Source organism: Poecilia mexicana, unplaced genomic scaffold, assembly GCF_051168715.1.
Source record: "Poecilia mexicana isolate PSO_F unplaced genomic scaffold, ASM5116871v1 scaffold_9, whole genome shotgun sequence".
Lineage (NCBI taxonomy): Eukaryota > Metazoa > Chordata > Actinopteri > Cyprinodontiformes > Poeciliidae > Poecilia > Poecilia mexicana.
Window position 1 is genome coordinate 8,541,785 of NW_028263378.1, and position 13,447 is coordinate 8,555,231.

A 13,447-nucleotide genomic window follows, 5' to 3' on the forward strand; every position below is an offset into this window, starting at 1 on the left:
GAAGGCACTCGGTAAGGAAAATAAATGAAATAAAAATAAAAAAAATTAAACCAAAAGTCAAAATCTAAATACATTTTATTAATTCAAAAAGACTTCATCAATCCCAGAGGAAAAAATCTTCCAAAAAAAATCTTACTTACAGCACAGTCTGAACTTTCTCCCCTTAACGTTGATTGTCTCTGGTTGATTTTTGCCAATCGGCAAACAGAAGAAGGAGTTGTGAACAACGACGTTGGTTTTCTGCACTGTTTTAGCAATGTAGCAGGACGTGAACGAAGCCGCTCAGTCCGCGTTGGTCAAATATTGTATCAACACTGACAGCGTTCGGCTCAGCACTTATCCATTCACGGTGGAGGATGGATGTTTATAGCACAGGCAATTTCAAGTAAGCTTCCTGGGGTCGAACTGACACATTACATACGTAACGAGCAAACCTTACCCATTGGGTAAAATTTAAAACTTTACCACAGTCAATGCGTCCTGGAAACAATTGTTTCTCAACAGCCAAGAGCCCAGACCCTCTGGACGAAGCAGATGTTGTAGGACAAAGGGATGGTTTTCAACAGGCTTTCTGTGCACAAAATCTGTAGAGATCCCCCTGTTGCTCCACCACCTCACCTTCTTCTCCCGAGATGAAAATAGTTTTCGACCTTACTCTGTTTTGTTCGCATTAAGGATGAGATGACTGGTCCAACAGCATCCCACGAAACAGTCTACCGGCTCTCTGTAATCCATCATCTCTGATACTGAGATGGAAAATGACAAATCATTTTTCCAGATACCGAGCTAGTAAAACATTTTTACTGCACTGTGATGCTTTTCACTTACTATCAATGTCTGGAGGAAAATGCAATGCAAATATTTCAACATACATTCAAGAAAAGCGTAAATAATTTCATAATGACAATAGAGGGAAAGTTGTGACGCCAAACTCAGTATGTTCAATTCTCTGGAAACAAAACTATCTGGACAAACTTTTGTTATAGGATGCATGAGACGGATGCTCTGGATTAACAGGAAGTTAGACGTGCTGACAGCAGAAGTGAAAAATAATAGTGTGAATGAATCTGGTACGCTTGTGATTGTTTAGGTCGTTGCTTTGGACAAAAGTGCTTAAAATATCACGCTTTACTCTCATGCTGCTTGGAAGAAATAAAAGAAATGCCATGAAGTCAACATGAACCAGTTTTGAGCTGCAAAACAACTGCATCCGTGCTACACGTGGAGGGATTTGTTTTGTCAAAGGACACGCAAGGATGCAGCTTAATGGGGCTTCCCTTCCACCAACAACATTACTCATTGTATGAACAACCTACTATTACTTATGCAATAATTTGCTAAGAACAAGTTCTGAATTCTGGAATGCGTTGATCCGCAAGTTTTATATTTAGAACAAAACGGAAGCCACCAAGTGGGTGTGTTTGTGGGTCTTAGTGTGTTAGTGCATGCTGATGTTTTTAAGTATGTCTTAACACAGAAGTCGAGTTAATGTTTATGTGTCACCACTGCAAGTAATTTGCATAGAGAACATATGAAGAGGCTTGAGTCAAGTGTTAATTGTGGCTCATTGACTTCGGAACAGGCACTAATCGACGTGCAGAGAATTAAATCTGGCCATTGATTAACTAATACTGCAACTCAGGACAGTACAGGTTAGATCACAAATGTTCTGTGAGCAAACTTACACATAGTTCAGAATTTATCCTGCTTTCTAAAGACAAAGCAAAACAATTTTAACTAAATCTCTGATCGACTTTAGAGACGTAGTGCTCAGTCAAAAAATGTGGGAAGACGACAATTTGCAAGATGGTTTTATTTTAACTCTCTCATGTCGTTGCACTAAAAAAATACAAACTGTATTGAAATAGTTAGTCTACATCCGGACTTTTGGAGTTTTTAGGAGCTAATTTCAAACTTATGTAATTGCCTAATTCAGAGCTTTCAGTTTTTCCCAATCCAGGAGGGATTGAGGACACACTGTGTAAAAATGTCCATGATTTCAAAACTAACTTTTAACGTCCCCAGATGTACATTTAGAAGTAGCGTAAACTCCAGAACTCAGATCTGAACCTGAAAAGTTGCTGCTATGAGGCAACAGTGGGGTGCAGAAAAGAGAAGATAACAGAAGAAGGCCGGATGTTGAGCGGGACGCTTTCATTGGAGTTTTACCATCTGCTCTGCACATGGGCTGTCACTGGAATTTTCTTGCTTTCTTTCTGACTGAAATCTTCCCATCCTTTCAGATGAACCCCAAGTGTTTTTCTTGGAATTGAATTACTTAATATTCCCGTCACAGATTTTAGTGCAGCTGCAGTTTTGATCTTATTTTTCATTCCAGTTTTAAATGTTTGCTTTGTATTTTTGGGATAGCATCTCATTAGCTAACATCTAAAACTTGGTGTTCAGAAAAGTGTCTGTGCTCCCCTTTTTTTGATTCCATTTGAATTGATCTGTCTAAAATAAATTATATGTTAGCAACATGTGAAAGTAACTCTTCATCAGTGAACTACAATGTAATTAAAAGACGCCTGTGTACAACTTTTAATTGTATAAATCATAAACATACATATAAACATACATTTAATCTTATTTTTTTAAGATGAAATGATTATAAAGCAATCTCAGTGATTAAAAAAACAGAATTGGGAGTTTGAGATTTAAAAGAATTTGAATATGAATGTCAAAATACTATGCATATACACATCACCAAATCTTTGCTAAAATGCTCCTCAGCAAACTGAAAAGAAACTACAATCTTTTTGTTGCCTTCAGTAACGTTCTGGCAAGATATTTTTCCACTTTTTTTTTAATCAGAATTGATTGTTTCTTTCCTGGTACCTACTTGGTCATAAACACAGTCCATACATTTTCCAAAAGGTTGAGGTTGTCAGATCCACAAGCTTTATGTTAGCCTGTATTGCCCTTTGCAAGACAAACGTTCTGCTGTTATTTGATAAGTGTCCTGTTAAAACCACCAAGTGTGAAAGTTTCAACCATCAGGCCCAAAATATCAGGGTCAGATTGGTCAGCAATGGACTGACTAAAATGTGAAAGCTGTTCTTTAAAAAAAAAAAAAAAAAAAAGCAAAAATATCAGTTATCACAGTGAAGCAGTTTCAAGTTTAAAATGGCTCTCAGTATGAGAAGGTCCTACCTCCAAATGTTTGAGCTTCCTCTCAACTCAGTAATCACACAGTAAGACACAATTATGCTTTCCATTGGGAGAATAATCCCAAACACACATTTAAACTGGATTTGAGGGAGATGCTGGGGTAACATGTGGCTCATTACCTCAGTCTTTGACACCGCTGCCATGCGTTCGATGACCTTTGCGACTTGCCCTCCCCGTCTCTAACCCACTTTCCTGTCTAACAACTGCTGAATAAAGGCTACTACTCACAAAACCATTAAAACAACTGTTGGTTAAACTGGGATCGGATTTGACAAAACAGGCTAACATTAAGCTTCTGGTGTGTTAGCATAAAGAACATAAAAATAAAATTTAAATAACCCTCAATTTAAAATTGTTCTTCAAACAAATGTTTAGTTAAATACAAAATCAAAACTTTTTTTTGTTACTTCTGTCTAAAGACTGATGTTCAAACAAAAACACACTACATAAAAGAAGTTTTTTCTTCTGGCTTCAGACCAAAGTCAGTGCAAATGAAATAAAATACATAAGAAAAATTGTCTTGTGTCTCTTTCAAAGTCAAATTAAAGAAAAAGAAAAGAACATATTAACATCAATATGACTCAATAATTGACGCACAATTTAAAGTACAAAATTATACAAATTATTTAATTTACATTTTTAGGATTTATGCCACAAAACAGTTGATATTTCACACTAATGAAAGGTCATCACAGAGATGTGAAAACTGCATGGAAACTTGTGAAAAAGGAGAGAACATGAGCTTTATTGTGGAAGTGAAAACATGGACACACATAAAATCAGGTAAAAAGTCAAGTTGCATTTATATTCACAAATAAGAAAACTTTAAAAATCGATATGTCTGTCTATATATTAACACTTTAAAATAATTTAGAAAAATGTAACTACACTACAACTCCCCGTAACAAAAGTCTGTCATAAATATGCAATTTAAAGCAAGCTAAAAATAAATATAAATATCTCCAGTGGAGAAAAGAGGAAGAACATGACTGTATTTTTACTCTTCTTGTAGATGAAACAGATTTAATTTGAGTTCCTGTCGTTTCTCACCGCTTATGCATTTTATTTGATCGTCTTGTGTGAGATCTCTGCCCTCATGTGGGTGGTTTCTCCCACTGGAAACCGTTTTTGTTTGTCTCACTATTCATCTTTTCAAACTGAGTGTAACAGGTGCCGAAACTTAAGAACCAGTACAGCTGGAAAACAGTTGCCACCACACAAAGAGCTGCCCTCTTTTGAATATTTTAATCTCTACGGGATGATCTGTCTGCTTGATAAACATACAGCAGCACTTTAAAGTGTGGGCTTGTCTGGAAACATCTTTGTATGGTCAACTTTTATTCAGAAAACAGGAAAAATCCAGCATCAGTCGCCATGGGAGTGTGTTTGCACGACACTTTAAACCGTCTGGACTCCTTTGTAACCCTGCCGCTTCGGCTGCCTTGGGAATTTGTTCCTCTTGTACCTGTAAAAAGCAACACATAATTCATTCCCCTTCGAAAGGCACCTATTAAATCTCTGACCTTGTTTCTATCAGGGCTTTAAAAATCATTTGAACCTTCCCTAATAAGGGCTTGGGAGGCATGAGTAATCTTACCCTGTGGTGTGACATGTTTCTACAGGAAGTGGGATGCTAGTGGAGTTCTTTACACCCTAAAGTAAGTAGTTTGCCGTAAAACGTACATAAAGACGCTGTGATTCACGCTTAAAGATGTATTTTCATGAAAATAATCTGCATTTTAGTTTAGCTTCTGTACTTTGTGTCTGATATAACTATTTGTCATTTGTGAAATTGTTTCCTATGTATTTATTTATTGCATTCTTGGTTCAAAACATATAATCCTTCCCCTGTAATTACAGATACTTGCCCCTAGAGGTCACCATATCCTTTAATTTTTGCCTTAATCTGTGTCTCCTAAAGTTGGTGTTGGGAGCCAACTGTTTGTCATAAATAAGAAACTGGAAGGTCTAGGGTTGATTTCCAGAAACAAAGAAGGTTTCATGATCAACATGTTTCAGAAGAAGCGATTTTTACAAGCTGGAACCTGATCGTTTTAGATGTTTTGGGAAAACTAGTGAGTGCATTTACAAATGTTTCTACAAGTCAAAATTTTAAAAGTGTGGCATGTATTTGTCTTCAGTCCTTCTGACTGTTTATCACCTTTAGCTGCAACTACTGCAAGCCCTTTAGTGCATGTCTTAGCTTTGCAAAAGTAGAGACTAACATTTGTATCCACTCTTCCTTGGAAAATAGTGACTAAATACAGGTTAGTCATACTGAATGGATTGCATTAGAAAAACATGCAATTGCAAAAGTATTGTCAGATATTGAGACATCAATTTGGATAACTGCAATTTCTAACTGTTGTTTGATTTCATCATTAAAATGTCATCATCACTGTTAGGTCACTAAAATTTATATCAGGTGGAGGTTTCTCTGGCAGGAAATATCATTGCTGGCATGTAAAATGTTAAGAGTGCCTTAAATATAATATTATTATTAAATATTAAATCCAATTAGTTATTTCCCATTGAAATAATGCATATTACACACATATACATATGCCTATGTAGATTGTAAATCAACATATTGTTCAAACTACTCCATTGTAACTCAGGCTGTATGTTTAGTGTTGTTTTCCTACAGGACGGTCAACATCCACCCCACGCCATTTTTAAACCTTTTCCAGCCTCGAACATGTTTTTTTTTTTTTCATTCAGGATTGCCATATGCTTAGCTCCACTAATCTTCCTGTCAACCTTGACCCGATTCACTTTCCCTGGTGAAGAAAATCACCCCACAGCATGATGCTGCCACCATCATGATGGATTGGAAAGTGCTTTGAGAAGTCCAAGCTTCTGATATTCTTCTGTAAACAGACCCAACTTTAAACTTCTTCACAACTGCATTTATGACAACTGCGGCATATCATATGTAAGCCAAAACGGGTAAATTTTGGTCGAGTCTAACCATCTAGTCTTGTTGGCAAGGCGGGGTTGGAAACTTTACGCCTGAGATGTTTGAAAATCACTGACGTTGACCTCTTTTCCCAGGTTCTCCTGCTTTTGTGCTCTACATTCTCATGTGTCTGTTTAATGGTCTGAATCCATCTGAGTCAACTGTTGTTTCAAGTGTGACTCATAGTCGTGTCTAATTGTTACCGGTGGCCCTTAGCCTTTATCTTTCAGAGATCAAAAGTTACACACCACTAAACTCATTCATTCATGGATGAAAGCCTTACCACTTGTAGAAGAAGTACAAAGCCCCGCCCAGACCAATCAACAGCAGGGTCACACAGAACAAGATGACCACCACTTGCTCTTCATCCACTGGCCGACCAACGAGCTCCGGGGTGGCACACCTAGGGCCATAAAAGCCCTTCTTACACCTGCAATACAAACAGAGGTGTCACGTAATAAGTATGGACAGTGACAAAACAAAGGAACAGGAAACACACACACACACACATGCACTTAACGCATGTACCTACTTGCAGTGGTGTTCTTTCATGTCCTCCAGCAGAATGCACTGGCCATTGTTGAAGCAGTAGGTGTCAAACTCTTTTTCACAGCTTGTAGTTGAGCGTTTGGTCATATGAGGGCGCTCTTCTTCCTGACCTGCAACAGATTTAGTTTGTTATCAAAAGTCATGTTGATCCTTTTGGGTTAAATATTCCACAGTTTATTAGTAGGGTTAGGGTAACATTATTACAATCAGTCTAAAAGTTGAATGACCTGCCAGCAGACATGGAGGTTGTGTAACCCAAGAACCAAGCGGATTGTGTGGCAGTTTTCTTGTCATACGGGTTACACTAGAGATACACTCATCCATATCTACTCACAAAAATGCACACTGTCATACGTTGATGCACAGATTGGTAGGCAACTTGGAGATAAGGGTCTTGCCCAGGGGCACATTGACGCCTGGCAGGAAGAGGCTTGGACCGAAACTTTTGGATTGCAAAGATTACTCCACCCATCGAGTCATATTCACCTCCCAAAAAACAGCAAAGCATTTCTGATACATAGTTATTCTGTTAGCTATTGATTCATTTGACCTGCAAATGGCCCACTGGGCTCAGCAGACCAAAATCAATTTTAGAACAATGATGTGAGTTGAATGTGTTTGGATGAATTATTCTGTACTCAGTGATGTAACTGGAGCTTGGTAGAGTATTCAGTAAGACTAATCCCAAACCATGAAAATGCTCTTCCAGTTCACAGTAGTGGTTGTGGTGCTTGTTTAAAGCTAATAAAAAGACAGACGTAAACCTAACTCATGTTGCCACAGTCATTTATAGTCACACGTTGACACTTACCACACGTCATGTTTGTGGTGGATGATGTGGAAAGAAACCAGATGTACAAGACCCATTAACAGTACTCATCCTTCCCTGAGCAATGTTTATGTCTCCTACCAAAAAGCGGCTCAGCGCCTGATTAAAAGGTGTCAACTCTAAATACATGCCTATTTTTTTAATAACATTTGGATATTGTCCAAGAGGATAACGGAAATATAAACTGCTAAGGATTTATTTACCTTATTTACTGTTCTGGTGACATAAACGCTATCGATTTATTGTGGTTTACAGCATAAACTATGAGAAGTTAAAAATAAACTACATAACATTTATAGATTTAGTAGCCGTTCTTGCATGAATGCACAAGTTCCTCATCTGCCCTGACCTAAACAATTAAAGTACAGAAAATTATATAAGATAATGGAGTGTGATTGAAGGCAGTCCAGTGCAAAGAACAAGAGCTTATTTTGTTGCTTTCAGCAGGAAACCTGCTCACCAGAGGGGAACATGGAAAGCAATAGAAACATGTTTCAGTGTACAACACGCTGACAAGTTATATTATTTTCTTTGACATTTGTTGATGTGGTATCACCCCTGGACACCATTTCAAACCTATTTAAACGCTGCCCTGTGGTCTATAGCACAAAAACTGCCACAGTTATAACCTTCAATTTATTAACTACATTTTTCTCTTTACCAACATGTATTACGGAAACCTTTGAGACCTATGAATGCATGCGATCAGTTAAATCAAAGTCGTTGTAAATCAGCTTTATTGGTCATTACCTGCCGTTAGAGAGGAACTGCCTGTGGTTAGGAGTCTGGGTGAAATACTCATGGAGAGTACATATGGCCAAATCAGGACAACACCTGTTGATGAAAAACAGCAATGGTTGCACTTTACACAAGAGAAAAATCAGGTCTGAGGTGAAGAAAGGAGATAATTTTACAATTCAGCAAGTGTTCAGTGAGAACTATTATCAAAGTGGTTCTCTGTCATCTTAAAATACCTGCAGCCTCAACAATGGGATAGCAACTCAATATCAACAGATTTACAAACCATTGTTCAAGCACTAGGTCAATGGTTGGAGAAGAAAGAAAAAAAACAAACAAGCCTCTTTAAAGCTGAGTCAGGCTGACAAAGAATCCCTGCTGGAGTCGTTCACGTCCTTTCAAAACGTGAGCTGGTCTTCGCAAATCCAAAACCTCACAATCAATGGATGTGACGTGGTTTGGACCAGATGTGAAGACGGGTTAACCTTTAATATGTCAACAGTCACAGCTCTGTCACTGCCCAGTGACCAGGGGGGAAATATCAACTGATTTAAATGTTGCAGCTGAAACAAAATAGTCTTTGTTTCAACTGCTGTAAACAATTTCAACTAAAGTGTATGTCAAGTATGTCAATTAACACATTGACAAATCTGTGTCTCAAATCTCAAAAACGGATCTTCACCGTGACAAAGGTCACCTCCATTTACACAAACAGTCTAGGTATGCAGAAACATTTTTTTTTTTTTGACTTGACGTGATTTATATCCTGTGAGAATGCATCTCATTGTGTTGATTAGACCACAAAGATCAGTTTTAATTCCTCTTTCCTGACTGTGTTTAGATAAGGCTCTGAGCCACCTTAAAGGAAAAATCCAGAAGCCATAAAAAATTGACAGAGGAAAATAACCTAGTTTGGTAAGAAGTGTTAGAGCGGCTGCCAGCTGCAGGATGTGACGTAGAGCGGCTTGGTGGCCTGGCCCTCTTTGCATGTTCTGACCTGCAAAGCTTCATAACGCGCAGCATGTAAGGACGCCCACATTCCAGCAGCCGGGTTAGAAAAACATACGGCTCTAAATCCAAGATGTGTTTGGATATGAATCTAGTAACACTTGCTGCAAAACACCGTCCATTTAACTGTGTTTGTTGTTATGGCTGCGTAGATGTTATTCTCTGTGTACAACAAGGAAACCAAGGCTGATTGTTGGGAACTGTTGTAACTAGGTCCAGTGAAATAGCAAAAAAAAAAAAAAAACGTATTCCTTACTGATAAATTACCTGTTAGTCACTTCATTTGAATAAAAAGTGAATGTATCTCTGTAAAGACACCAATGTCTGCTAATCAGACTAACTGAACGATTTCCAAAGACTAGTTCAAAATATACATAAAACAGGCTTTCTGACATTATGGGCAGCTAATTTTCCATTTTCAATAAAAAATAAAGAGTCTGTCTTTCATGGATCCGTAAGATGATCAACTCAACTCCATGAAGACACTATTAGTAACCGATTCTTGGTAAACTGGGTAAAATTTACCTTAAACATCTGAATTAGCACAAATTTAGAACACATTTTGTATACCGATGGGATTAGTGAAAATGTAAATGTCTAAAAAAACTATTTTTATGTAAACCCTTCAACAAATTCAGTCATGGTTTCTAGTTTTCCCTTCTTTAGTCTTTTCATGAACCTAATGGAGTGAAATTCAGAACATCCTGAAATTTAAAGGAACGACAATCTTCGCATAATCACTTTGAATGAACAGAGATTGGTACCAACTATTCAGAGCGAGGCAAAGCAAAAAGGCAATTTCCTTCCAAGGTAAAGGTGTCATAAACTTAAACGTGTCATAGTTTTAGTCATAGCTTCTCTAGTTTACTTGTCTTTAACCCACCTTCCCTTTTGCAACGCTAACCTGTAAGAATAATCTTCCTGTCACCTCCTCTTCCCTGTTTCAAATATATGTAGCAAAGCAACTGTTCTTCAAATAATGGGGAAACATTAGCTCTAAAACTGATTTCTGGTTTATCGAAATGAGGATATCTCTACTCAGAACCAGAATCCTGACTGCATTTGGGTTTGGAATAGAGCCAAAGTATCTGCCATCATTTATCAGATCCATTGCAGCTTGTATTCATGTTATTTTTAATGCATTTGAGAGGAAGATCTTTGCCCACCCTGGTGGCTGACATAATGTATTTGTCTTTCCTTGAATTTTTGTCCCCACGTTATAATGAACTTAAAGGTCATATTTCCCAAAGTAAGCTACATGTTTGGGATGACTTGGGCTGATTTCAAACATCTGATATTAAAAGGGCAGTATTTTGTGTTTTTCTGGGCACATAGGGACATTTTATAGCACAATCAAGTAACTCTGTTGCCTTCAGTTGTTATAAAAATGCTGTATATACCAAACATGATTAAAAAATAGTTTGAACTTTGCAATTTATCTACTTAAACTTCGGCCTCTGTCGCTTTAAGAAGCTCCTACATTTTCAGGTGCTCAGCATGTCATCACAAAAATGTTTCCCCATTAAGCCTCTAAAACTTCAGTGTGTAACTTTTATTTAAAAATATATATAAATAAATAAGTTTTTTTATATGTAAAATTAGCACTAAGTCATGGTGGTATAGTGTAAGATAGACAATCTGTGAAAAAAAATCCAGTTTCTCTGCCTTCCCCATATGGTCTTGGTGTTATTTGCGCAAATACACTGCGCCATCAAAAACAACCAATCAGAGCCAGGAGGAGGGTCTTAGCGCTGTCAATCAGGCTGTTCACATCGTTCCCCTTGTTCTCTGGTTCATCACAATGGAGCCTGCCATGAGTGCTCAGGCTAGTTAGCATGTCCACTGATGCTTTGAGGGAACAAGTGCTAATGCAACTAAAATAATTAAATTCCATGCCGAACATGTAATACACCTAAAATGTTACAGATTAGATTACAGGTTGTGCTGATAATTCAGCAGATTTACAAAAGATGTGTTTGGTATCCATGGGGATAAAATAAAATGTTCACTCTGGGATCCCATTAGAAAAAAAAAATTAAAAAATCACGTAGGGTTCCCTAAAATGCTGTATCTGTGTGGATGCAGGAAACAAATGGAAAAACACTTTATCATTTTATAAAAATCTTTTCTGTGTGGATCAGCCCTTAACTTAACTTAAATTCCTGCCATTTTAAGTCTAAATTGTCGGCCATTTTGCTAAATTAAAAGGCATTTCATGTCTGAAATAGTTTTGAAGCCCATGTAAACACAATCAACCAATGAATATGATTGTGTTTATTTTTGGAGTGATTCAGTTTAATGCATTTAAAAAAAACTCAAGTGAACTCAAGAAATCAGGTTTACTTATAGTGAACTAGTCTCTTCAAATAGGAAGGATTTTCAAAGGGACAGGTTGAAAAAGTAATACCATTTTGATTATCTAGCATTCAGAAAATGGTGCTAAAGCAAATAAGAACAAGCTATAGATTTTTCATTGAAGTCTGGATGTTTTCATTCTTCTCTTTAGTAACAACAAAGCTACTAAATTAGCTGAATTAATGATACGTAAAGACAGGTGGAAGCAGACTGTCAAACTATACCTGTGTAAGGAGTGCTTATTAAAAGCCTGTCCCACTTGTTTCCCTTTGCTACGTTTTAACTTGCCTGCCGTCCCAAACCGAGAACAATATCCCGTTGTAAACACCGCTAACCACTAATTTATATAAAAACAGACTTTACCGATGAGGGACAGGAACGCTGAGGGTCTTCTGGTCCGCATTTCAGAGCCGCTGCTTGTCTGGGTTATTACAAGGAGGCGCTGGCGACTTGCTAAGGTGTCTGTCAGGAAGAGAAGAAGGTGCGGGCTGAGGCTCCTTAAGCCAGAGGATGAGTGAAACCCCGCGGGGGCTCGGCCATGAGGCGTGGGTGGGTGTGGTGAGGGACTCCTGTGATTTACATCAATTATACCTCAAAGGGCCACGCAGACAGTTTACATCAACGTGGTTCAGAGATCGTCTACCGCAGTTTCATGACGCTGCACTGTGATGGTTTTCTCACTCATTGCTTCCGCTGATTCAGTGGTTCTTGTTTTTACAAAAAAAAAAAAAAAAACACAAAAACAAGAACGTGCAGGTTTATTTGCTTGGAAGAATATGTACAAATCCAGCTTTTGTTCATATTAATTTTAAATATATAATGATTTTGCTATTTTTAAGTCTTTACTTTCACAACAGATTGACACAGCTTTAAACCACTTTTCATTTCAATTTGCTTTGAAAGTTAAGAAATTGGTTTCAATCGTTCCTGCTACAAGAAATTCTAAAATGAGGATTTAAAGTGTGGAGTGTATTTATGTTTAACTCCTCAAAGTCACTACTTTGTCAATCCACTGTTTACCATTAGAGGTCCTTTATGAATTTACTCATTTAGAGACTTAAATTTTTGTCCATCATTTGGAAATTAGCTCAGGCTCAGTCAGATTGGAGGGAGTGTGACTGTTAACATGTCATGATTTTCTTTTTCTCCTGCAATGGTTCATGCTGCTTTCCTGACCCCTCTGCTCCAGTTGGCTGCCGGTTTGCTTTGACCTGTACTGTTCAATCAATCAATCAAATCAATCAAATTTTATTTGTATAGCACATTTCAGCAGCAAGGCATTTCAAAGTGCTTTACATAATTAAAATAAAACAGCATGTAATAAACAGTAAGAAAGAGACTTAAAAAACATCATTAAAACGTAAACGGTGAGAAAGAGAAATAAAAAGCTGTAGAACTTTAGATGAGACGCCGTCAAGTGGGACTCCAACCCTTTGGACTTTAGTCAAAAAGCCGTTTGACAAGCACTCCAACCTCTCGGACTTTAGTCAGAACGCCGTTTGAAAGCACTCTAACCTCTCGGACTTTAGTCAAAAAGCCGTTTGACAAGCACTCCAACCTCTCGGACTTTAGTCAGAACGCCGTTTGAAAGCACTCTAACCTCTCGGACTTTAGTCAGAACGCCGTTTGACAAGGACTCCAACCTCTCGGACTTTAGTCAAAAAGCCGTTTGAAAGCACTCCAACCTCTCGGACTTTAGTCAGAACGCCGTTTGACAAGCACTCCAACCTCTCGGACTTTAGTCAGAACGCCGTTTGACAAGGACTCCAACCTCTCGGACTTTAGTCAGAACGCCGTTTGAAAGCACTCTAACCTCTCGGACTTTAGTCAGAACGCCG

General features: G+C 37.9%; 1 protein-coding gene across 1 annotated transcript; it reads right to left on the minus strand.

Moving 5' to 3' along the window:
* Positions 1-3,770: 3,770 nt before the first annotated feature.
* LOC106925748 (proepiregulin-like) lies at positions 3,771-12,255 on the minus strand. The gene is made up of 5 exons (XM_015000222.2): positions 11,973-12,255; positions 8,259-8,342; positions 6,663-6,789; positions 6,414-6,560; positions 3,771-4,636 (listed from the first exon to the last, which is right to left on the minus strand). The coding sequence occupies exons 1-5, from the start codon at positions 12,010-12,012 to the stop codon at positions 4,570-4,572; spliced, it is 465 nt and encodes a 154-aa protein (XP_014855708.2). The 5' UTR covers positions 12,013-12,255; the 3' UTR covers positions 3,771-4,569.
* Positions 12,256-13,447: the final 1,192 nt, after the last annotated feature.